This window comes from Cupressus sempervirens, chromosome 4, assembly GCF_028749045.1.
Source record: "Cupressus sempervirens isolate cs-2001-9-10 chromosome 4, ASM2874904v1, whole genome shotgun sequence".
In the NCBI taxonomy this organism is placed as follows: domain Eukaryota; kingdom Viridiplantae; phylum Streptophyta; class Pinopsida; order Cupressales; family Cupressaceae; genus Cupressus; species Cupressus sempervirens.
The window spans coordinates 601126613-601152305 of NC_143121.1; the positions used below are offsets into that span (position 1 = coordinate 601126613).

Sequence of the window (25693 nt, forward strand, 5' to 3'; positions counted from 1 at the left end):
TCAGGTTTCATTCTTTTCTTCCCCTCGTCATCACCATCGCCTTCGCCTTTGGAGTCCGACGACATTGTCGCCTCACCTACCATTTGTGTGTGTAAGTCGATTATGAATCTTTGACCTCCGCCTTCCATGGACAGGTATTCTGCTTCAACTCATGTTTCACCTTCGCCTGCACCAGCCTTGTCTAAGGATGGCATTACACCCTTTTCTTTTTAACGGGATCACCACGAAATCCAATAAGAATGGTTGTGTTCTGGTGGTTATAGGTTGCATCATTAGGGTCCCTAAACGCTTGATTCCATGCTGATCGACAGTGAGTAGTTGAATTATAGGTGGCCACAAAGTAGGTTGTCGCAACTTCTTCCATACATCTTCTGGTAATACATTCACTCTTGACCCTCCATTGACAATTGTGTTTGTAAGTACAGTTCCAAAGATACCCATCTCTACTACTACAGGATGTCTTCTCGTTGTGAGTGCAGTAGCATTGGGTCTGCTGCAATTGCCCCGCTGTCATCCTTTCCTGTCTCTTCCGTTACTTTCAGGAGTGGTGTTATGTTCAGTATTGCTGTTCGTAACTGAGGCATTGTAAGAAGGTCATTCAATTTCATAGGAACTTCCATTTGCATTACCCACCTTATAATATTTTGTTCTGCTAGGTTCGTCTTCGAGGTGCCGGTAGTATCTTTTGTTTGTAATTTTTCCGTTTCCATTTGTTTTTCCAACTCCATTCTTGCTTGCTGCAACCTCTTCTTTTTTTCCTCTACATCTGGGTACATTGCCTTCTTTGCTTGTTGGCAAGTGATGACTAGTATCTCCTCGTCACATGTTTCGATGCTTAACAAGTTCACCCTTTGCTTAGGGCATTTTGAATCCTCGTGGTCTTCCGGACCGCACCATCTGCACAATAGCTATGGTGTGCCCAGAGGTTGTATACACGACATTGTATCATCGGCCGTCCACTCGAGTCGTACCATATCCAACTTTGGCCCCCATTATTGTTATTATTATTGTTGCCACCTCATCCGCCGGTTATTGTTATGGTATCCTCCTGGGGTTGCGTCATTGTTCGTGTTCGTTCCTACTCCTGTGGTGGACATTTCCTGCATCAATAATAGGGTGCATTATAGGATGTGGTGGACACTTCCTATGACATGGCAATAAGTGCATTATTTATTGGTCGCGATCATGTAATAGGGACTATCGGCCAAACACAAATCCATTTTACATTTTGTGAGTTCTAAATTGTTGTTTGGGGAAAAGAAAGGTAATTTGTAGAGATCTAGAGAATCTTAAAATCAAGAAAATAGTCTACGCCTTGGAGTTATGTCTAGTTCTCAAGGTGCCAAGTTGGTCTTTGCCAATGGTGGTGCTACCCCTAGGCCCCTGCAAGGGGCACTGTCCTTTTGATTCCATTATGAACACTGCCCCCAAATCCCTACAAGGGGTGTTGCCCCTTGGTATTGCCCCCATATATCCATTTTCTTTTTGGACTATAATACGACTTGGAGTTTGTGTGGTACAGGTCATTATCTACACTCTTGTCATTAGCATTCTTCGATATTGCTTGATGTATACTTGTTTTTTGAAAGATGACTTTTTCTTTTTTGCGGGGGATTAGTGGAGTCAGAGGGGCAGGTGGGGGATGATGTAGTCAATATAAATTCCTATTGTTGTCTCTGATGATATAAGTCAAGTCACACCTGTGAATTCTAGGACTAGAACCCCTATGTAATAACCACCCCTTTTTATTTTTTTGAGGAGACTTGCAGAGTACTAAGTATTATCAATTAGAGTGTTATTTTCAATGTGGTATTTTGACAAACACTTAGCAACATACAACAATAAATATGCAAAGTCTAGAACCTCTGTATTTGTTGATAAAATATTGATTTTGCAATAGAAATGTTTACATACAATTGCCTTATAGGCTGCAACAAACATTCAAACTGGTATTTAACAATTACAATGCCTAAAATGAACATTATGATGGAAGGAACTTGGAAGTAGTGATTTGCAGATGAAATGACAGCATCCCAACTTTTAATCAGCAAGAGTGGGCAGGAAAACTCAATTCAACATTGTTTATGCATTGTAGCAACACTATTCACGACACTGTAGCATTTCCACTATTCATGCGCACTGTAGCAAAAACACTTTTCATGCGCACTGTAGCAAAGTCACTATTCATAGGCACTGTAGCAAAAACACTATTCATGCGCACTTCAACAAAATTACTATTCATGGGCACTATAGCAAAACACTATTCACGCATACTGTAGCAAAATTACTATTCACGGGCACTGTAGCAAACACTATTCATGGCTTCATAACCTGAACTTTAGAGCTCTTAAATCATGTGTAAAATCACCAATAAATCCCACTCTGTTTCCTGAATGAAAACACTCGATAATCCTCCTGACTGTGTCTTTCAACAGCGAAGAGAATGCTAGCAGAGAGGGGTTTCGTCCAATAGCATAATAGTAATATCATCCAAGCATGCCCCTACTCATTCCAACTAAGAGAATATAAAGTCCCCCAAGAAGTCGACTTCATTTGCATAACCAATGTGGGATAAATGGAAAATACCTTTTCAAAACAACTTTATAATAAAGTGACTTAATTGATAAGTCTTTTATTTAATTATCACTTTATAATAAAGTAAATTAACTTCGGCATTAAAATCACATAAGAGTCAAACTTAGAATACCATGTATGATAGTTCATCGAAAAGAGCTAAACCAAATCTACCAAGCCAAACACTTGAAATTTCCATATCACTTGACTCCCATTGACTTACTAAAGTTAGTAACTCTTGAAAATATTGTCAAATGAGCACCCTAACCACTTCATTAGCCTACGAAAGCTCCTGTCATAGGCTAATCTATTGACCCTGATGGTCACATTAAGTAGGGGACATTACAGTCCGCCCCACTTAAAATTGCTTGCCCTCAAGCAATCTCATAGGCTAATCTATTGACCCTGATGGTCACATTAAGTAGGGGACATTACAGTCCGCCCCACTTAAAATTGCTTGCCCTCAAGCAATCTCAGTTCTAGATGCTACAATACTTGCTATTTTTCTGAAGTAGCATCCTCCCCTGGTAGGTTTCTGCACTTAACCAAGTATTCCTTAACTACCCTGTTCCTAAGAGTCGTCTCTCGAGTATTCAGAATAGCTTCAGAGACCAACACAAGCTTCCCCTTCTCATCCAACAATGACAGATTTGCAGAAGGCACTATTCGTTAACCAATGGCTTTCTTAGGTCTTGACACATGAAACATATTATGTACTCGACTGCCCTTCGGAAGCTCAATCTCATAGGTGACCTCACCCACTCTGTGAATTACTTTGTAGGGGTCATAAAACCTAGGCTTCAGCTTCTCGGCTCCACTTTTCTTGAGCGTTGACTGTCTATATGATTGTAGCCTCAAGTAAACAATATCCCCTACCTCAAAACTATGCTCTACCCTGTGTTGATATCCTAACTATCCTAACTATCTTGCAATAAGTCTTTAGCTTTGGGCACTCTGCTATCCCCCAAAACTAAATCTATGAAGCCAAGTGCTTCATAACTATACAGTGCCATGAAAGGAGTTATCTTGATGGACATCTGATACGTGGTATTATAACAGTACTCTTCCATATGCAACCATTTGACCCAGGTTCTCTATTGAGTACTCTCCCTCCACCCATTTATTCACAATTTCTGTCTACCCATCTGTTTGTGGATGGTAACTAGTGCTGGGTGTAAGATCTGTACCACACAACCTAAACAATTCTTGCCAAAAAACACTCAAAAATTTACTATCCCGATCACTGACAATGAATCTAGGCAGCCCATGTAACCTAAATATCTCTTTGAAGAAAAGATCTACCACCCGTGCTGTTGTGTAAGTAGATGGAATAGCAAAGAAGTGAGCAAATTTCGTCAAGCGGTCTACCACCACATAGATGCAATCTTTCCCTTGCACTTGTGGTAAACTAGTGATGAAGTCTATAGAAATGCTTTCCCATTTCCCATCCAAAATGGGCAGGGGCTGTAATAAACTTGTAGGAAACGTGTGCTCTCCCTTATTCTGCTGACAAACAACACACTCCTTGACATACCTCTGAACATCATCCTTGAGCCCTCTCCATGAGAACCACTCTCAGATCTCCCTATAGGTCTTGAAGACGCTTGGATGCCTAGCTGTAGGTGCATCATGAAATGCGCTCAAAATCTCCTCTCTAAACTGTGATGTAGGGATCAAATAAACTCTATCTCGAAATCTAATGAACCCATCCAACACTGCATACCTATCATCCTGAATGGTCCTCGCAACTATCCCAAAAGCCCAATCATCTCCTACATACCTCGCTGTAATCCGATCTCTCCAATCTCCTGAAACCTCTGCCAGAGCATATAAGTGAGGTCTCCGAGATAAAGCATCAACCACTACATTTTTCTTACCTTTGACAAACTCTATTTCAAAGTCATAAGCTTGCAATTTGGTAACCCATTTCTGCTGCTGGTCATTAAGATCACGCTAGGCCATGAAGTACTTAATACTATTGTGATCAGTCTTGATCGCAAAACGCCCACCTACCAAATAAGATTGGAATTTGGCCAATGCATGCATTATGGCCAACATTTCCTTGTCATAGATAGAATAGCTCCTCTCAACTCCTAGGAGCTTCCAACTCTCGAAAGCAATGGGGGGCCTCTCCTACATCAATACTGCCCCTATCCCATCTACTGAAGCATCACACTGAAGCTCAAATGGTTTCGTAAAATTAGGTAGAGCTAGAACCAAACAAGATGACATTACCTGTTTGAAGTGGTCAAAACATTTTTGCACTGCCTCTGTCCATGTGAAGGCCTCCTTCTTGGTGTGATTCATCAAAGGTGCAGCAATCTGTGAGAATCCCTTAACAAACCTCATGTAAAAACCACATAAACCAAAGAATCCCTTGAGTTGTGTGAGATTTGTGGGAGTAGGCCAATCCACAATAGCTCTAATCTTTTCAGGATCAACCCGAACACCATCTCCACTAATGATATGCCCAAGGTAAAGGAGCTCGGTCATGCCAAATTCGCATTTAGATTCCTTGGCATACGACGACTCTCTCTCCAGAATAGATAACACCTCCTCTAGATGTTGTAAGTGCTCCTCCCAAGTCTTACTAAAGACCAAGATGTCATCAAAGAAGATCGAGACGAATCTTCTCAACTGCCTCCTAAATACCTGGTTCATGCAACTCTAAAATGTAGCGGGTGCATTGTGTTGTGAGGTTCACACCATCACCCCAAAACTTTGGGGACCCCCTTTTTTTAATCGCCTTGGCAAATTTTTGAGTTGTCCAAAAAATTTTGATTTTAAAAAATTTTACGTCTTGGTCAACGCCTTCAGGCTAGTGGGGAGAAGGTTAGACTTATTTTCACCCGATTTCAACTTGATTTTCTAGAGTGACCAATTTCATCCTTAGGCCGGACAAATTTCAAAGAACAACACTTGGCAGGATAAAATTGTAAAATTTGTATTTAGACGATTTCTTTTGAAAATTTATATATAATTGTGTAAACTTGGATAATTTTCAAAAAAATGAAATTTTGTTAGATTTAAAGTTTTTTTTGGAAAATATCGAATTTCTTTGGTGAGAAAAATTTTTTTTTTGTGAAGATGAAATCAAATTGCAAAATCGATTTTAGACTCTAGAAATGATTTAATTTATGTAAAAACTAAAATTACTTGGCAAAATCGATTTGAATTGAATTGCAAAAATTGGCATTAAATGGATTAATATTGTCTTGAAAATTTTTAAGCCTCTACTGAAATTGGCAATTAATATTGAAAAATGGCTTTTGGCTAGCCAAAATCCGATGTTAATGACATATTAATTGCTAAATCATCATTAAATGGAAACATTTAGCATTTCCAAGGCATTATTTACTTTCTTTTTGCAATTTTGGTCTGATTGGCAATTTAAAAGAGTAAATTTCATCTTGGCAAAGTTAATTTTGGGTTAAGCATTTAATTTGGGGCCATGTCTTGTGTTCTAATTAATTTGTTTTTGCTCCCAGGGTCCCAGTTGGCCAGCTTGGGAGGATGAGCAAGTAGGGTATAAGAGGAAACTCTTTCCACTCATTTCCTCATTCATCACTCCTCTTGGGTGCTTGGGTGATTTTTAACTTGGAGCAGTTTTCTTCTCCTTTAAGCGATTTTGAAAGGGCAGATTGGCATTCTTTTTTGGTGATTTTTCTTCATGGTAGAGATCTCCTATGCTTGGCGATTTTCTTTGTGGAGCAGATCTGCACTTTATATTGGCGATTTTCATAATTAAAGGGCAAAGTTCTCATGCATGGTGGCTTCTCAACTTTCCATTGCTAGGTGATTTTTTTTGCGAAATCTGATTTTGCTAAGGAGCTGCTATTTCTGCCCTAATTTGGGTGATTTTATTTGGAGGAGGTTATTGTGATCAAAGGTCTGGTTTTTTTTTGGGCAAATGGTGGACAATTCTGAGAGCACTAAATTCTGATTTTTTTAGCTAGGGCCTCAAGATTTGCAAGGGGTTTGAAATTCTCGAAGTCTGATCCTAAATTCCAAAAGAAGACCCAGCCATTGGTAAAGGTAATTTCAAATCATTTAGAGTTGAAAGGGGTCCTTAAGCGGATTTCTCTCTTTCGTTCTTGTTTAGACGTTGTCTCCCTTGGTTCTTTTCGCATTCACCATCCACCACTTCACTATCCCATCATAGGTTGATAAGATGGTAGATGTTAGTGCAAACAAAAACCCTAAGGGAACAAACACTAAGAAAGACAAAGAGGATATGATGCCCAAAACAACTTTCTTCTAAAAAATGAGGCGAATAACCGATACCAATGTAGGAATATAAATATGTTACAGATAAAGGATAGACTAAAGGAAGGACAATCCCCCTTGGCAAAGAAGATATACAGGAGCGAAATTGTACATGCAATAGCTTTTCCTCCTACATTGCCCTATCCAGAGTTGGTTATGGAATGTGCATCCAGGTTTGATCTGATTGGTAAATCTATCATTTTTGATGAAGGAAGAGAGTGTTGGCCAATATTGGTGGACAAGCAATTGAAGAAGCATTTAACATTCCCTAGTACAAGATCATGACAGTAGTGATGATGGATCAGGCAGCTAAATCATTTCAGGATAACCAAGAGGCCTATTTCACACACTTAAAGCAGGATTGGCTACACAAGGGAAAGAAGGGCATAACTATGTCATCAAAGCTTACATTGGCGGACTTCAAATCAGAATATGGAGATCTGATTGTGCTTCTTAACCAAATTATGGGCCTAGCTCAAGGTATGCAATTTGAAAATTGGATGTACTTCTTTATTGATGAAATTGAAAAGGAACTAGAAGATTTGATTGGGCTAGGATCGTAAGCGAGAACCTAGAGTTGCAACTTAGAACCGTACAAAACCAAAAGCAATTCTCTATGGGATCCTATTTGTTTTACCTAATTGCAAGATTGAATAAAAATCCGGGGCTTAAGGCTTAAGGAGAAGTTGGCAATAGGCCAGGGCAATATTTGGTGCATGAATACTACCCACAGCTTCATTTGCATAACAACAAAGACTAAGATATTTTGTGATGCCTTTGCCATGAAGACAATAAGGGTATTACAAGGGACACCTTCTAAGAGACTTTCAATGGAAGCAGAAGCTAAAATAAAGAAATATGGAAGTTGGTTCATTTAATTTCCACAATTCACCTACATTAGAGTAGCAGGAAGCACAGTTTGCCCCAAGTGGCTTCCAAGATACTCACCCGACAAGGTAGTTTTGACAGAATTGGCTAGGCAACTTGAGCACTATGATAGAATAATGAGAAATGAAGGTAAAACAGGGATTACCTTCTCATTCGGAATTGGCAATGATAGTTGCCCCAATCGTCCCGCCTTTGCATCTGCGAAGAAGGAATTGGAATGGTATCATCTAGGATGGTACAAAGCAAGGCAAGGATTCGATCCTAAAGGTCTTATCAAGGCATCTCAAGGAATTACATTCAAATGTGTTCCCACTATAGAAGACTTTTGGGCCAATGCCAAAGATGACTTCCGTGTGAGAAAGCTAGCTTTCTCAAGATTATCGGTGAACATGATGAGAGAAATCAGATGGAGAGGCCTTGATATTCCCGATCAACTAGAAGATGATGGGGATGTGTTGAGAGAAGATTATAATACAATAGAAGGAACAGAATTGAATCCAGTAGATTGGGATGATCATCAGGATCCTTCCTTGGAGGTAGTCACAAGGACAGTAGATTTGCATACCTAGTCATGGTATAATGGAAAGTTAAGGAAACTACAAAGTCAAAGGATCTGCCTTACTTATGAGAAGATGAAGCCAAAAGAAGGTCCAATAGAATCAATCGGACAGAAGGGTGAAGGAAGTAGTCAGCAATAGGAAATAGTTAAAGGCAAGAAGAGAACTTTGGAGGTTGAGAAGAGTAAAGAACACCTAGAACCTTCAGCCAAGAGACAACATACAGCTCCATCAAGAGAAAGTATAATTGAGGCTAGAAGCCAAGAGGTCAATTCAAGTGATAAAGGGGTCACGGTAGAGGTGAGCTCTGATTCAGAATCAAGTGGTTACAGTGAGAGCACCGAGTACTCCCCTCTCTCAGAAAACCAACAAGGAGATGATATGGCAGTGACTAGTGGAGAAGAAGATGGGCCGATTGACATTGAGGCAATAAGTCAGGCACTTGAGGCCGTTGGTGATGCTTTGTCGAACCAAATCCAGGTTTGGGGAGATGCACCGCACCACTATGGTTAAGGCAAATGCTTATGCCAAGAGGTGAGGTAGTAACTGCCCGAATGGTGGAAGATATCCGAGGATTAATAGAAAAGGGTAATAGTGAGAATTAGAAACAAATGGCAAAGACGGTGGCAAAGGTAATCAATAGTGACAATGATGGTCACCGAAAAGTTCAAATTGCTATACCAACAGTCGACAAGGCAGTGGATGAGATTGCGGCCCAAGAATATGAGATCTAGGAGGGTATATTTTCAATTAGAGAAAGGTTGAGGAAGGCAAATAAAAGGATTGTCAAGTTGGGGGCTGAGAACAAATATTGGAGAGATTGCCAACCTATCCAACAGTTACACTAGGCAGCCCTTCCTCAAGACAGCGGGAGCAACCCTAGAAGAAATATCAGCTCAGCTACATGAAGTCAAGGATTGGATCCATGATACAATCCAAGATGGGCGAAATTTTTTGCCTTCCTTCATCTCGACATTCCAGTCATTAGTGACTGTTAGAAACAAGTTTAGAATATTTGAAGAGGAGTGGAAGGAGTTCCTTCTAGTCAAAGATCTAGCTATTCTCAGGTTACAGGCGTTCATTGGGCTACCAAAGGCATATTTGGAAAGGGCCAAGTTGGTTGATGAAAGAGGATTGAGTACGTTAGAGTCTTGGTTTGTTGCCTTGATTACTAGATTGAGAACATTTGAGGAGATACAGAAGACAGTTGCACAACACGGCCCGAGCGTCAACACTTCCATTTCAACCATGTTGGGCGATGTTGGGGTGGCACTTGATTTTGAAGACATCAGAGAAGAGGATATCAATGAGAGAAGACTTGGATCAAGATTGGATGAGTTAGGAAAGGTTGCCATCAAGAAGAAACATTTGGGCACCCTTTCCTCCTTCAATGCTTTTATTGGATTTGCAAAAGAGTACGAGAAGGACCATGAGAAGATACTACAGGCAGTAAGCAGCATGATGAAATTCGCTGAGCTCAAGATAAAGCATACACCTTGTCCTCCCATGGAATAAATCAATGAAAGGCTAGCTAAGTTCATTGCCTTAGCTAAAAGAATGAAAGAAAAGGGGAGAGTTATATTAGAAGATCATTTGATGTAAGCCCAAGTGGCAATTTCCCTTTCTTCTAGGATAGGACAAGTGTCTAATTCTGATTGGCCACCATTTTGGTGCCTTCTAATTTTTTGCTACTTTTCCACTTTTTTCATTGGTCCATTGACGAGGTGGCATCTTCTCATTGGCCGATGTGGTTGCAACCCTAGTTAAGGTTTCTAGGATTCAATCTGGATTGTCGGTTTTGCCTCTTTATCTCTACCATCGATTGTACATTTTGGTCTCTATATAAGGCCATTTTCTCTCATTTGTAATGGTCGGAGAAAATTGTTGCAAAGATAATGCCAAAATTCATTATTTCTTTCTCATTGTTGTGATTTGCATGGTGATTAAGAGCCTTTGGTATTATTGCATGGTTTCTACTTCTAAATAGTTAGAGTAAAATTTCCTTTCAACTTGTTAAAGTTGGTTGCATTTCAAGTTGTTAAGAGTAAAGTAGATGGATAGTTGTATGGTAGCATTAGTAGATGTTTGATAGGGATCAATACTAGAGCACTAACATCCTAGCAGCTTGTTGGGAAGCCTTGTGTGGCAAACTAGTTTTTTTTTTCCTTTGAATCATTGCATCTATGGAGGTGGAGCCGCTGGTTAACTTTCATTAGATTCGATCCCAGTCTATTTGCTAATCTTCCATCCGTAGGAGTATGAGTAGGATAGCAAGTAGTTTAGGACTTAGAATTTTGAAGAAGAGAATTAGAAGGATACCAGTCATAAGAACCATTCACTCTCCACCACCATCACTTTCCCCACCAACATCATCTAGTGTTCACACCGAACCACCATCTCCATCATCTCACCAAAGTCCAAGTCATCCTCAACAATTAGCGCAAGGCTGCCTACGTGATTACCAGCAAATCACATCGATAAAATTGAGCGAGTATCCACAAGTGTAAGGAACATTGGAGTTATTCTCATATCCCATGAGCATTAACTTTTCAAGAGAGGAATTGTGTGTTTGATACTCCGTATCAGATATTCAATTGCTAATATGTTATGTAGTGGTAAAAAAATCACATCAACATTATTTGGTGCTAGGAGGGCTGAATTTAAATTCATTCTTGAGAAAATTAGAGCATTGGTGGGCATACCCTCCATCGTCGTGCCATCAACATTATCTGGCACTAGAAAGAGAGTTTGAAAATCTATTTTGAGGATTTGTTGGCATTCAACTATGAAGAAGAATGGTGCTTCCTAGATCAGATCAGCCTAGAGCAACTTGGAGAACACTTCAAGACCATATTGTAGCAAGTTTGTGCTCAACTGCTTGGGAGGAAAGTGAGAACGCTAGAGAGTATGTAGACACCGTTGACGTGTTGAATCAAGAAGAAAGGAAAGCACGAGCTATTGAAAGGAGAATTCAAAAGAGGTTGGAACGTCAAAGAGAATTGGAAAGGAAGCTTGAGAGAGAAAGGAAAGCACAAAGACAAGCTCAAGCTATTGTTGAAGAAAACTCGAATTAGAGACTCAGTCGAGTTGTGATTATTTTCAAGCTGGGTAAAAAGATTGGGTCTTTTACCCCCGAAAGGTTTGAGAAACTGAAAGCTAATAAGAGACAGAGGATACTGAGAAATACACCACACCAAGAAGAAGACTTACTTGTGTTAGAATTCCACAAGAAATCAAGGAATCGTTGGGTAGCTGATATCTCAAACTTAGCTAGCCCCTCAAGTAGTCAACCAATTCAAGCTCAAGTCAATCAACCAACAATGGCTCAGCCACCATGGACTCAAAACAAAAAAATCACCCATTTCATTCCAACAATACCATGATCTACTGAAGAATTTGGTGGTATTCTGCTCCAAGTTCTTTGTTGATGACCCCAACCGCATCGCAAAGGAGTATATCAAAGTGTTTGAAGATGCATTGTGCAATAGAAGAATTCAATATGAAGATGTAGTGAGCAATCTTTTCCCTTATTCATTAGGTGAGGAACCTTATTATTGGTTTGTCAATCTGCCAGCATCATCTATAACGAGATGGGTTCAGCTCAGAGAAGCCTTTGTTGCGAAGTTTGGCATGCCCACCACACTGCTGGAGTTACATAGAATGTTTGTGGACAAAAGGAGACATGATAGGGAGTCTATAAGTTCCTTCAACAATCGTTTCCATAAGGCTTACACAAGATTGCAAGCCCCTCACACAATGATGGAAGCAGGTGCATTGGAAGCATATTATAGTGCCTTGGACAACCAGACGACTATGTTCACTAGGATGGTGAATCCTACTCCCACAACGTTGACTAAGGCCTACACTAAAGCAATTGAGATAGGGAAGCAATTGTGCCAACAAGGAATGGAACCCCAAGGTGCTAGGTATCCGAACAATCCAGTTTCGTAGCTTGCATACCAGGCACCTACAAATCAATTGGTGGTACATTCGGGGCCCCCATTATCTCAAGCACCACCATCAGTGCCAATTTATCTGCAAAGGGCAAATTCCTCCACAAGAACGCAAGAAGAAAAAGATGAGATGAAAGAGTTGATTGACCAGGTCAAGAAGTTGTCTATGGAAGTCACCTATTTGAGAAACCAGAACAATCAACTCCAAAGTTCCCATAGAAATAGTCAAGGAAATAATTACCAGAATCAAAGTGGAGGTTATCAAGAAAGGTACCAAAGAAATTATCAAGAAGGTGGATACCAGAGGAACTATCAAGACAGAGACTACCAAAGAAATAACCAAGGTGGCAGTTATCAAAGGAACTATCAAGGTAACAACCAATCACAAGACCAAGGACACAACAATCAGTCTAACCAGAAGAGGACTTGGAACACAGGCCCGAACAATGGAAATGTGGTGTCGGCACTTGATAATCAAGCTTCAGCGGATAGTAGACCAATGGACAGAATATTCTTAGCTAAGTCCACCATGTCTAAATATTGTAGATTCCATGAGACTGATCAACATTCGGAGTTAGGATGTGCAGAATTCAAGAGAGCATTTAACTTGTTTCAAAACATAATAGATGAGTCAAATAATCAAGAAGATGTTAAGGTTACAGGGTATGAGATTGTCCCAACCCCAGGATATGATCAATGTTTGACTTTTGAGGAGTTCTCATTGTCCCTCCTGCTCTAGGCATGTGTCTCATCCTTACGTCCATGTAATCTCTAATGGAAATATCTGCCTGAAACTCCGGTCCACTAGCCTCCCAGTCCCTCCTAAACTGATCCTGTAGCTTGGTAATCTGCAGTTCGTTTACTGGTTGAACCGGATCTCTCGGTGGGAAGGTGGGTAGAAGAGGTCTCGAGCTCACTGTCTGAGTTGGGCGTGCAACATGTCTAAAGTTATCAGCTTCATTCCCATTGTTGCCATGTCCATTATTATTACCATTAATGTTATTTTCAAGACCATTGTTGTTGCCTCGGCCTCCATTATTATCATTGCCCCCATTTCCATTGTTTGCATCACCTAGATTAATATTGACGCCTATCTGTCTAGCCATAAGTTATAACATCATATCCATTGACCTATTCTGCTCTTGTTGCACATCTTGCCCCTCCTCTAACGTACCCAATAATCGTCTGAACATTACCTCCTCTTGATTTGGACCAGCATTCTTGCCTCCTCCTAGTCTTGTATTCTTGTCATCTCAGTCACCCATACTATTGTTTTGTTCAAAGAATATCTCCTCTGTGTTTATATGATTGGATTCTATGTCCACCTGCACCGATGAAACTAGACTGCTCACTCTGTGAGTTTGAATCTTTGTTGTCTTGCTCTGGTATGGCGAAAGTTAATGGTCTTTGTTGCATGCTCAAACATACATTCTAAACCTGTTTTATTTCTGACTTTAGTGTTTTGACATTTCGTCAAACACTTTTCCCTTTATCCAGCTGTTCCAAATTCCCTATAAGGCTTCCACAAGATGGCAGGACTTAAAGCTTTGATACCACTGTAATAACCACCCCTTTTTATTTTTTTGAGGAGACTTGCAGACTACTAAGTATTATCAATTAGAGTGTTATTTTCAATGTGGCATTTTGACAGAGACTTAGCAACATACAACAATAAATATGCAAAGTCTAGAACCTCCATATTTGCTGACAAAATATTGATTTTGCAATAGAAATGTTTACATACAATTGCCTTATATGTTGTAGCAAATATTCAAACTGATATTTAACAATTACAATGCCTAAAATGAACAGTATGATGGAAGGAACTTGGAAATAGTGATCTGCAAATGAAATAACAACGTTCCAACTTTTAACTGGAAAGAGTGGGCAAGAAAACTCATTGCAACACTGTTCATGCATTGTAGCAGCACTATTCATGACACTGAAGCAATTCCACTATTCATGCGCACTGTAGCAAAACATTGTTCACACGCATTGTAGCAAAAACACTATTCACGCACTAGCAAAATTACTATTCACAGGCACTGTAGCAAAAGCACTATTCACATGCACTATAGCAAAATTACTATTCACAGGCACTATAGAAAACACTATTCATGGCTGCATAACTTGAACTTCAAAGCTCTTAAATCATGTGTAAAATCACTAATAAATCCCACTGTGTTTCTTGAATGAAAACACTTGATAATCCTCCCGACTGTGTCTTTCAACAGCTAAGAGAATGCTAGCAAAGAGGGGTTTCGTCCTCCAAGCCCAACAATTAGATTTCCCATAAATCCAATAGCGTAATAGTAATATCATCCAAGCATACCCCAACTCATTCTAGCCAAGAGAATATAAAGTCCACTGAGAAGTCGACTTCATTTGCATAAGCAATGTGGGATAAATGGGAAACACCTTTTTAAAACAACTTTATAATAAAGTAAATTAATTTTGGCATTTAAATCACATAAGAGTCGAACTTAGAATACCATGTATGATAGTTCATCAAAAAGAGCTCAACCAAATCTACCAAGCCAAACACTTGAAATTTCCATATCACTTGACTCCCATTGACTTACTAAAATTAGTAACTCCTGAAAATATTGCCAAATGAGCTCCCTAACCACTTCATTAGCCTACGGAAGCTCCTGTCATAGGCTAATCTATTGACCCTAATGGTCACATTAAGTAGGGGACATTACACCCTACCCCTCCAATAGTTTTCACTAGAGCTGCTAAGAAGGGGAAGAGGAAGATGTAGACCATGTTGATGGTGTACTTGTATTTACTTAATAGTTTTAAGAAGACAATTTTCTATTTTTAGTTTGCTTCAGAGTTTAGACTATTAGGCTATGGCTTGCAGACATCAACATTCCATATGAGGATCCATTTCTTACCCTATTTGCATTTAAATATATCTACACTTGGCTTGTTTGTTTTGTTTAATCATTAGATGCATCTCTGCATTGAATTTTGTTAAAAAAAATGCATTTCTGATCAAATTCAAGCAAAATTATAAGTTGCCGATTAATCTTCAATTTTTTGGCAATTTTTTATAGTTTCTTGGCCCGTGGTGATAAATTGATGATAACAATATTTTCAATTGTGATCTGTAGTATGCACAAATGTTGTTTTGTTCAGACCCGAAAATGAGTATCTTATTGCTATCTCTGGAATGAGCTCTGTCCAAAGTTGGAATCACCTCCAACGCCCAAGACACACAAACAGTCACCCCTGTTCTGTACCATTTTTTTTGCGCTTCCCTTTTAGAGTCCAAATTTCAGACATTATAGAAAACACTTATCAATTATAACTTTGAAGAGTTTCCAATTGTTATGGTACTAACTGTGTTTGGAGCAGATTTGATGCATTATATTGAGATAAGCTGTCTTATGATATTCAAATCAGAATTCACCAATGTTTCAAACAGCTTTAATAAGAGTGACAATAATTCAAAGTTGCTTTCAAATCTCACAATGAGTAATTATAGCATAAGGTATTACAAGGGATCCAACAACCATCATCAAATTGTAAACAGTTTCCATAAGCAGATTACATAGGCAATCAACCTATTTCCCACTACAAGGTTTAGAAGAGAGACTTATAACTTCTGTTTGTAAGCTTCAATGAACAGCTACAAGAACTGACTTAGTTTCCATCATTTTTCAGTCTCTGCCTTCTGCTAGCATTCTTCATTCAGATACTAGATATCAATTTGTAAAACTGTCTATGGAGAATCTTTGCTATGTACTGAAACCAGGCCTCTGAACAGCGCAAATACCTTCCAACTCATTCACATACCCAGACAAGATCTTTGGTATTATCCTAATTGCAATCCCAGAATGATTTGAAGAACGGTGAATAATTATATTTTAGCTCAGATGATAACAGCAACAAAAAACTACTTCCTTTGTCATGAAATAGTCCTTCAAGGGGCAACAAGAGGATGAATGAGCACTCAAAGAATTGAAACAACCCTCTAGAATACTTCAGACCTGAACACTAACTCTTTAATTGCAGTTTTATCAGATGAGTGATGGCAAAAGAATAGTTATAATGCCATGCTTTCCTTGATGCTGAACTCAGGGTGCTCTGGTGTTCAAAAATTGAAGAGTCCCCCAAATATTTAATCGAACTTAGTACACTAGTTCTTTGCACTGTAAAGCATACCCAATATTTATATACTATGCGATTTTCAAAGGTGATAGTGACCATTTTCATGAACATACTACTATCTATGGCTTTAGCAGAATGTGAATGGTTACTTATTCTTTACCCATTTCTTTAAATTACCTCTCACGACATGATGGCTTTGAATGAATGAAGGTTCAACATTTACCTCACAGCACATAATCATGCAACCAATACTATGCTCTGAGCCATGATGGGAGTCTGTCAACGGCTAGACAAATTTCTTGGTCTCTTGGCACATAAGAGACCAAATACCAAGTTTGTCGTGCGGGTAATTAAGCCCAGATCACGTGAATGTACAGATGGGGTTTTTACAGTTGTGATAAACAGTTGTATGTTCTCGCAAATGAGATAAGCTTAATAGCAAGTCTCCAGATACAATACATCAATCAGTCCGAAGATATGATGTAAGAGATGAAATAACTGCATACAACACTGTATGCATTCACAGAAAACAATCACCATCGAGCACGGGATGTAATTTAGGGTTTCAACATATAATGTAAGCTGATTTATAGCCATAAACTCAAAACCATGGATTTAAACTTAAAATACCACATATAAAAAATGTGGCAACTCCGCAATTATATGAAATTATGAATGCCTGATAATTCCCGTCCAGCTATAGCTCGGCCGAAACTATAATGCTTGAATATTTTAATTGATCCAGTCTCACTTCAATTTCTTGACCAAATAAATATCTAGGATAAACCTTGGCAAATTAAATCAACAACAATGCCCAACTAAAGACATTGCTTAAGATGTCCCATAGTGAAGATTCAAATAATGAGCCTGCTGAACTTCATCAACAGCATATGTAATTATCAGATTAAAATTGATAGGGGAGTCATTGGTTGAATTTGGTGTGATCAAGACATTATATTCACTTCAACCCTCCACAGAAATGATTGTTATTTCTTGGAATGCTATGTTGTCGGGTAGTGTTCTCCATCAAAAGGCTGCAAGGAATTTGATTCGTGTACATGCTCCTAAAATGGTTTTATTTTCCAGAAACAAAACTCAGTGGAAGAAATGACTAATATCTCCTCTAAAGGTCTGGAACACATGCCAGCGCCAATGCATAGGGTCACAAGGAATGGCTGGTGGTATTCATATTTATGGGATCTGTGCAAACTTATTCCAAGATGGGGGATTATGAGTGAAAGTTCTCTTTTTTGGTGGAGACAGGCTTTGCTTCTGGGGAAGCAATTTTACTCTCCAATGTGCATGGCCCTTTAGACTTGCCAAGTAAGGTTTTATTTTGGTCTTAGTGTAGAAATGTAAAGTTTACTTACAGATTTCTTTTACAGTACTGAAGTATGTATGTTTTTGTTTCAGGTACAGTCACTGTAAATGAAGGATTCAATGTGCTGCACAATATATATAATTTCAATGCAAATATGATATAATAGTTCCTTCAAGTTGGATGTCTGTACTGCCTCCAATCTGCCCGTATTAATCAATTTCTATGCAAACAATATCGGGTGGCATACAATGTTTATACAAGGCTGGTTGGGTATATGGGTGAATAGGCATGTCTCCAAAAGGAGACATGACCATTCACCGATACACCCAATCGGTGGTATGGTCACACCCAATTGATTAGTCATAACAAAACTAATGAATTCAAGACTTAACTAAGTCCATTGCAATTAATCATGATCAGTTTAAATACGATCATTACTGAGATCATTCTCAGATATAACAGAATCATTATATGCACAGTTGGTTCTGAATGTTGTGATCATCATAAATAATGCAGATTATATTCATGCATATATACATATCGATATTCAAAACATATCAACATGTATATATACATGAGTATATTCTCATATGATCAGTGCAATTGTCTGAACCGAAGCTACATGTTTCAACAAGAAAGATGTGCCCTTCAGCTCCTTTGACTTTGATCAGTGTTGGAGAGTTCAATGATATTGGTAGCTTATATGAAAACTAGGAGTTACAGTTAAACTTGTTTCTTCTATGTTTAAGGATAACATTTCCTTCCTCAATCTGGTGGATATAAAGCCAAGCGATGGTCTCTTCTCTTATAATGAATGAATGAATGAAAGATTTTAATAACGTCTGCAAGGCCAAAGCAGCCTATGGGACCAACTAGAAAAGTACACCCCCTAAGAAGGGCGAGAGAACATTAAGCCTTTTGAAACTGCATCTTTAGGTCCGTCTTCAACAATTAATGTTGATCATTAAATTTGCTGTCCTATCTAGCTGTGTTTCCTCAAAAGTAATATCCAAATTGCCGGTTGTTAGGATATCCCTGTAGTTGGAGTGGATGTCAATGTATGGTGGGCAATCCACGATACAAGGTCGCTTTGTCTCCACCACTCCCATGTTGCAAAATAAACACATTCTTCCTTTGGTAGTGTACATCTACCTGTTTCACACCACAAATTATGAGAACCTCCTCTAATTTGTGCTATGAACATTTTCGCTTTCCAATTGATATTTGCTCCTATGTATGCTTTCTCCACATGATCACTTCATAGGTTAAATTCTTTGATATAATATTCTTTTTTGCACCCTTTTTGTTTTGACCATATAAGACTCCTGAACTTTTTATTCCCTCATTTTCATCTTGACATTCTTGCCTACTAATATTCTATTTTTCCATCCGTTTGACATTTTGTTCATCCACTTGTGTTTTCTTCTGTCAAGTCTTTCCTCTATGATCAATTTAGGCTGTCATTGATTCTCCATTCTTTGAGCTTTCTTTAAATAACATAATAACCGAACCATGGTTGCTGCCTCTAAAGGAAATATGCCCGTTTCCGCTAATAAGATCTCGTAAGGAACTGTGGTTATGATCTTGAGATTGCAGATGATTAAATGCTTTTGGATTCTTTTTGTTTGTCTCCGTTTCTGATCTGACATGTTGCTGCCCAAGATCTCACATCCATAAAGAATCACTGGGGTAACCAACAAACCAAAGAGCATCTTTTTAGTAAAGAATATAATGCTTTCCACACCCCCCCCTCTCCCCCCCTCCCCAAAGTTTTTTTGCTCTACAAGTTTCCCAACTAAGTTTGTTATGGGAGTTGATTCTGAGATACTTGTACTCCACAATCTCCAATGGGCTGCCATAAAAAAGGACATTGTTTTGTTGCTTCTTGTTTCTTTTCAAAGAGAAAATCATTACTTTGGTTTTGTTAGTGTTTACTTGCATCCCAGCCAAATGACAGAAAGTATCAAGTGCCTTCAAGTGTTCCTTCAGACCCTCAGCAGTTTTAGCAATTAAAATGAGGTCATCCACATATAGGAGTAACTTTATCACATAATTAGCTAGTTGAACCCCATCCCCATTGTTCTTGTATAAACATTCTTCTAACTTATCGATGTATAACCCAAACAGGGTTGGGGAGAGGGGACATCCCTATTTGACACCCTATAGCGCTGCCAAAGCACTCTGTTTTCCTGTCCATAGTTCTGATTTTAGCCATGACCTGGCCATAAAGTCTATGTGTCGCAGCTCTAAATTCAACAGGAATTCTCAGAAAGATTAGATGGATGTAAAGCCAAACAATGCTCCAGTCACAATACTCTAGATAGAAGGTGGAAGATTCCTATAAATAGATCTAATTGGCTAAAATAACTCGATCATCGATTATTTTAAGCCCACAAACAGTCTGAATAGATCAAACCTTTGGTGGCCTATTAGTGAAGATATGAGAGTCATCAGTGACACTGGCACTGCTTTTTCTCAACTGTAGTGTTGATAAGGTGAAATCTTGCACTAGCATAATTTTTCTCATTTCTGTCATCTCTCTCATATAGAGAATGTAAGCTTTTGTTGTTTTGGTTGTCTTATTAAGTTTATGCTCATGTTTTTATTTTGCTATCCCTTCTATAGTTTCTATTTGTGTTGAAGATGTATTATTTAGTCCCTTCAATTTATTTGGTGCTTGGACAGTTTTAATGTCCCATTAACCTCTTAAGTCATTTTTTTATATAAGTAATGTCTCCTCCTCAACTTGATATGACCCTTCGATCTCACAAGAAGGGAAGTAAAAGAAAAACAGGTTTGTTGGTTGGAGGATTTATTTATCCCTCTCGGACAGTTTGGACTCAATGTTTATCTTTTATAACTGTCTTTGTATGTTGGTCTTGGATTGAGCTATCCTTGGCTATCTTTTGTTGATCTATTTTGGGGTGCTAGACATGTAATGATTTTCAGTGGCAGTTTTTGACTTGTGTAAAGGGCTTTGGGGTCCATTCAAAATCTGTTTTTGCCATTCATTGGAAACATAAGTAATTCCATTTTATCTTCGAATTTTAGACAATTGTGAAATCCATCTCAGTTGCAGACCAAATCGTAAGTTTTCATTTCATACAGTTGAACTGTTAATAAGTTTGTGAATGTATGTTTTCTAAATAAGAATTCTTCTCATAAAAAATGTTTTTGGTCAGTCCATGATCCATCATAAAATATAGCTAAATAAATAGACAAGGGGAGGCAGGTGACATGGAAAACAAGAGCATAGAAGAGAATTCAATAAAGAATAAATAGACAAGAAATGAAAAGAAACATACTGTGAATGAAATGAAAATAGAGATATAAAATATAAACAGGTTAAATATTTAATAAAATAAGTAGGCGTAAGAATTAAAGTGTTACATAGTTAAATAGTAAATACACACAATTACAACATTATGGACTCTGGAAATCTGATATGTTTATTCAAGTAGAGGTTTGTTTATCTGATCTCCAAAAGGAAGATTCAAACAGTTATATATTGTTTGCTTGGTATGTGTTACAGCCTTTACTCAATCTGTTTCACTCAGAGCCTGGAGCTCGAGTTTGGAAACGCAAAGTAGATGAAGCACTTCGCCATTGTCAGGTAAGTGATATTTGTTACATTTATGCCTGTTTGCAATATCAAGTCTCAAGCAATGTCTATGCAACACAGCAAAGTTTGTAAATGAAATAATAACTAGCAGCAATTTTGCAGGATGTCCATTCGCTGCTGGAGGAGACACTTGAAGTAATTCCCGATTCTGTTCTGGATACTTCTCCCCCTATCCAGATTTCTGATGAGGAATCATTTTCTCAAAAAGAAATGTCATTGCCTGAGATTTGGACTGCAACCCCATCACGTCTAGAAGTGGAAGATTTACATTCTTACAGAAAAGTGATACAGAATGTCCAGTAATTCTCACATATTCAATGCTATAGACAAGTAAACTCATCATCCGACAACACATTAACCAATCAGATATATATACACGCAAGCCTCCAATGGAAGTAATAGTGATCTCCAGGTTAAGATTACAGAAAATAATATAGTCAAAGAACATGACCCCATAATTATGCAAGGAGAATAATCATCAAGTAAAGGAAATGCCTATATCATCCAGTGGGATTTTATCAACCAGATTAATGTAACATATAAATGAAGTTGGTCCATATATTCTTTCTTCATTCATTCTTGCTCAAATGAAACGAGCATAATGTTGGTGCAAACGTGACCAAGTGTAAACCAGGTAAATCAATATTTTGCTACCAAATGTTGGTCTCTAAAGGTACCTTCCTTAATTGCTAGATTTGACAGCTCTGCTGTGCTATTTTGAAACTTTTTTAAACATTCAAGACAGATCAGAAACTTTTTCTTTGTTTAGGAATAATAATGGAGCTACGTGAATTTATGTATGCTTCTAGACAATCGCAACATCAGGTGCTAGGATTCAGGCTATTTAAGAGCACAAATACACCTATGCTCATCCTGATACAACCTGCTCCCTTTCATCACTAGACCTGTTTAGACAAACATGAGCTTGCAGCAGTAAATATAAACAAAAATGCAGTGGAGTACCATGACAAGTAGCAGTAGCACCACTGTTTTGGAAGCACATAAAAAGCTTCAGCTATTGAACTGATAACATAGGTACATAAACAAAACTAATGGAAAACTGAACATTCTATCTCCTATCTCCTACTAGAAATATGTCAACATGAACACAATCTGTAACATAAACTGCTTTCTCAATGGCTTTTGGTCGTATGTCTGAATCGCATATACAAATAAATTATAGGGTAAGCAACACGCTCAAAAAATATCCTAGCATCCTCACAATCAAGAGATACAATGCTTTTCTGTATTGAGAAGAATGACTTTTTTCTATTAAACGAAAGAATTTAGATAACTGAATAAAAGTCTCTGATCTGAGATAGTATTTCAAAGCTAAATTTTTTGGGGCTTGAAAGCTTTGAGACAGAATAAAGCAATTTTCCTAGCTAAGAGTCTGAAGTCCATTTTCACGGCAGAGGAAGCTTTTATCATTGTGGTAATTTACCACTAAATTTCGAAAGGTTCTATTGCCTTGATTTAATAATGCAGGCATTGTATATCCTTGGATCTTTATTTTTGAATGGCTTTGGGGCTTGTTACATCCTATTACATTTATCTTATGAATGAATGGATCCATTTTTTTAAAATGACGCCCACAAGACTAGAGCAGTCTAAGGACCGAAGATCAACAGTACTAGGTAATTTCTGAATTCATTTATGAGAACTAAACAATATTTGAAAAAAATAGCTATTTTTAATATTATTTTCTAGTTGCGACAATTCTAATACAAACTAATTTTGGATTTTTTTGGTGTATAAATTGAAAATAAGATTTATTTAGTAAGGTATTGAATGCCAATGTAAGTCTATTGTTATTGTAATTGGTAAAAAATGTGTACCTTTTTTAACTTCTACCTAGTGATGATTAAAAAATTATTTTCTCAATATATGATGCAAAGTCTTTATGCTAAAATCCTATTATCTTATTTCCAATGCTTTTGTGTGTTTTTTTTCGACATTTATTAAGTCCTATTATTGATGTGTTGATCATATAAACTGTGTTAGAAGTCACATGTATCTTGGCCCAATGGTGACCAACACAATCATAGGCATCCCTTGTATCATAGATCTCTTTGTTAATTGCAATCACATTTTGCAGTATGTGAGTCCCTTTTTATCTCCATGTCATCAATGTTGAATTCACAATAGCCCATGTTGCTCATGACTCATATGGTTGGCATTATTTTTTATTAATAGGTAAAAATGGGTTTTGAAAAGACTTGATACCCCTTACTCATTACTAAAAGCACATCATTACTCATGCTAGTGTCAAAATACCAAAGGTGGAGATTTTTCGTGTCAAAAACACATGATTTTGTCATTCAAAAGAACGCCTTTACTTTTAAAACATTTATCTCTAACCAAAATCACTTAAGGTGGGGAATTTTAACCGAAAAGCATGTTCTTTTTGTTAGAAAGTAAAGTCCACAAAGATAACTGAGAGGGTAGGGGGGGATCAGTTTTGTGCTTATACTTTTTTTTAATAACTTTATCAAATTTGAAACATGTAATCAAAAGATGTGACAACCATAGAAAGATAACCATGCACAGTAACACCAAATTTGTTTACTAGGGAAACCCTTGATTAGAGGGAAAACCCTAGTGGGAATGATGCCCACAAAGTGATGTACTGATATAGAAAGTTCCTTGTGAAAGGATGTGACCTTGTTAGGAATCAAATGAAATAAAATTAGTACATATGAGTCCCTATTAGAAAACTTTGAATCACTGTGAGTAGATTCCAACCTTGTTAAGAGTTGTGTCAACCTTGTTAGGAGTTGAAAGGAAGACAATTGAACCCACTATACAAATTGCTTCAAGACTGTCTAATCTTAGCCAAATTCGCATTCAAGCTCTCATAAACAGTAAACATCCAAACTAGACACCGAACCACAAGGAAAACATCTTTCCTTTATACCAAGTCCTAAAACAAGGTTTGAGTTGGCATTGAGGCTTTCTCAATTTACAATGAAAGGTATACGACCACACTAAGATTTTACATTACACATTACATTACAAATAACACTTTCCATAATGATATTAATAATAGTCGGCCTTTTGGGAACAACACACTTAAAAGTCTCCACAAAACTTTATTGAATGAACATCTGATTCTGCCATGTTAACCATAGCATCATGAACATGTCTTCTACCATGATCCAAGCCCATTGAACGAGATTCAATCGTACCAAAAATATACAACAGAATTACAAGTACTTGCTTTTCAAGAACTCACTCTAAGAACAATCTCCACAAAATCCTCTTTAACTCACGCAAATTTGCATCTCTTTTTATGAAAATAGACACGACATCAACATATGTTCTTGAATTCTTCTCTAAGTGGGAAGAACATAACTCTTTGACCATGAACCTCGTTGAACGAATCTTCCTTTGCAACTCTAACTGAACTATCTAGAAAACTAATATGTTGACGTCAATGACAAACAAAGTCATTAATGCAACACATAAGCACTCAAACATCTCTCTAAGATACTGTTAATCTCCCTTAGACAACAACCTCAAGCATTTATGCTTAACAATATCCCCCTTTGGCATTGATGGCAACATATTAATAAAAACATCAAAGTTCCATGAATACCAAAATATAAGAATACCTCTCTCTTACATACAAGTTATAAAGAGTTTTTTATTTATTACTCTCCCTCATTGATCAACACTCAAATGTTTTTCATGTATACTTATCTCCATTAACCTCAATGACAAAGATGTCATTATGACAACTCAATCATTTCCAAAACAATCTGTAAAAGCTAAAGTGTCCAAAAAACACTATTGAATACCATTATCAAGAGTCCTTAATGACTCATCTCAAACACAAATACTGCCCCATATGAGAAGCATCAAGCATCCAGTCCAGACAAAAGAATAGTGCTCTAATTCATATTGAACAATGCATTCTCTATATCAACTACTTTGAAGAAGGTTAGGACATGACCCCTAGCATTCCTCTCAAATACTCAAATGTATCCTTAGCCAAAGGTTTTGTAAATATGTCTGATATGTACTCGTTTGTGCTAACACATTCCAATCTGATATCTTTCTCTTCCACCTTTTCTCTTTAAAAGTGATATTTAATTGAAATGTGCCTTGTCTTTGAATGTAACATTGGATTCTTTGAAATGCTAATTGTACTTGTTTTATCACAATGTATAATGACTGTTAGAAATAGGGAATACTAAGGGGGGTGGCAGTGAATCAGTGTTCCAAAAACATTTTCCCAATTATGGAGATCATTAACAATCTTTAAACATGCATATATGATCAATCTAAAAACTAAACATAACCATAATACAATGCAACTCATAACACTGTTATTTTCTAACTAGGTAAACTCTGCCCAAGGGAAAACCCTAGTGGAGATGGTACCAACAAA

The 25693-nt window shown here is 37.8% G+C and overlaps 1 protein-coding gene across 3 annotated transcripts in view; it reads left to right on the forward strand.

The window, feature by feature from the left end:
- Positions 1-22100, forward strand: part of LOC149562646 (uncharacterized) — a 230993-nt gene extending 208893 nt beyond the window's left edge. For all 3 annotated transcript variants that reach the window (XM_089826110.1, XM_089826108.1, XM_089826109.1), the window contains 2 exons: positions 21211-21291; positions 21403-22100. In XM_089826110.1, the coding sequence (XP_089682236.1) occupies positions 21211-21291; positions 21403-21603 (282 nt within the window). In that variant the 3' untranslated portion in view covers positions 21604-22100. The remainder of the gene's footprint in view (positions 1-21210; positions 21292-21402) is intronic.
- Positions 22101-25693: the final 3593 nt, after the last annotated feature.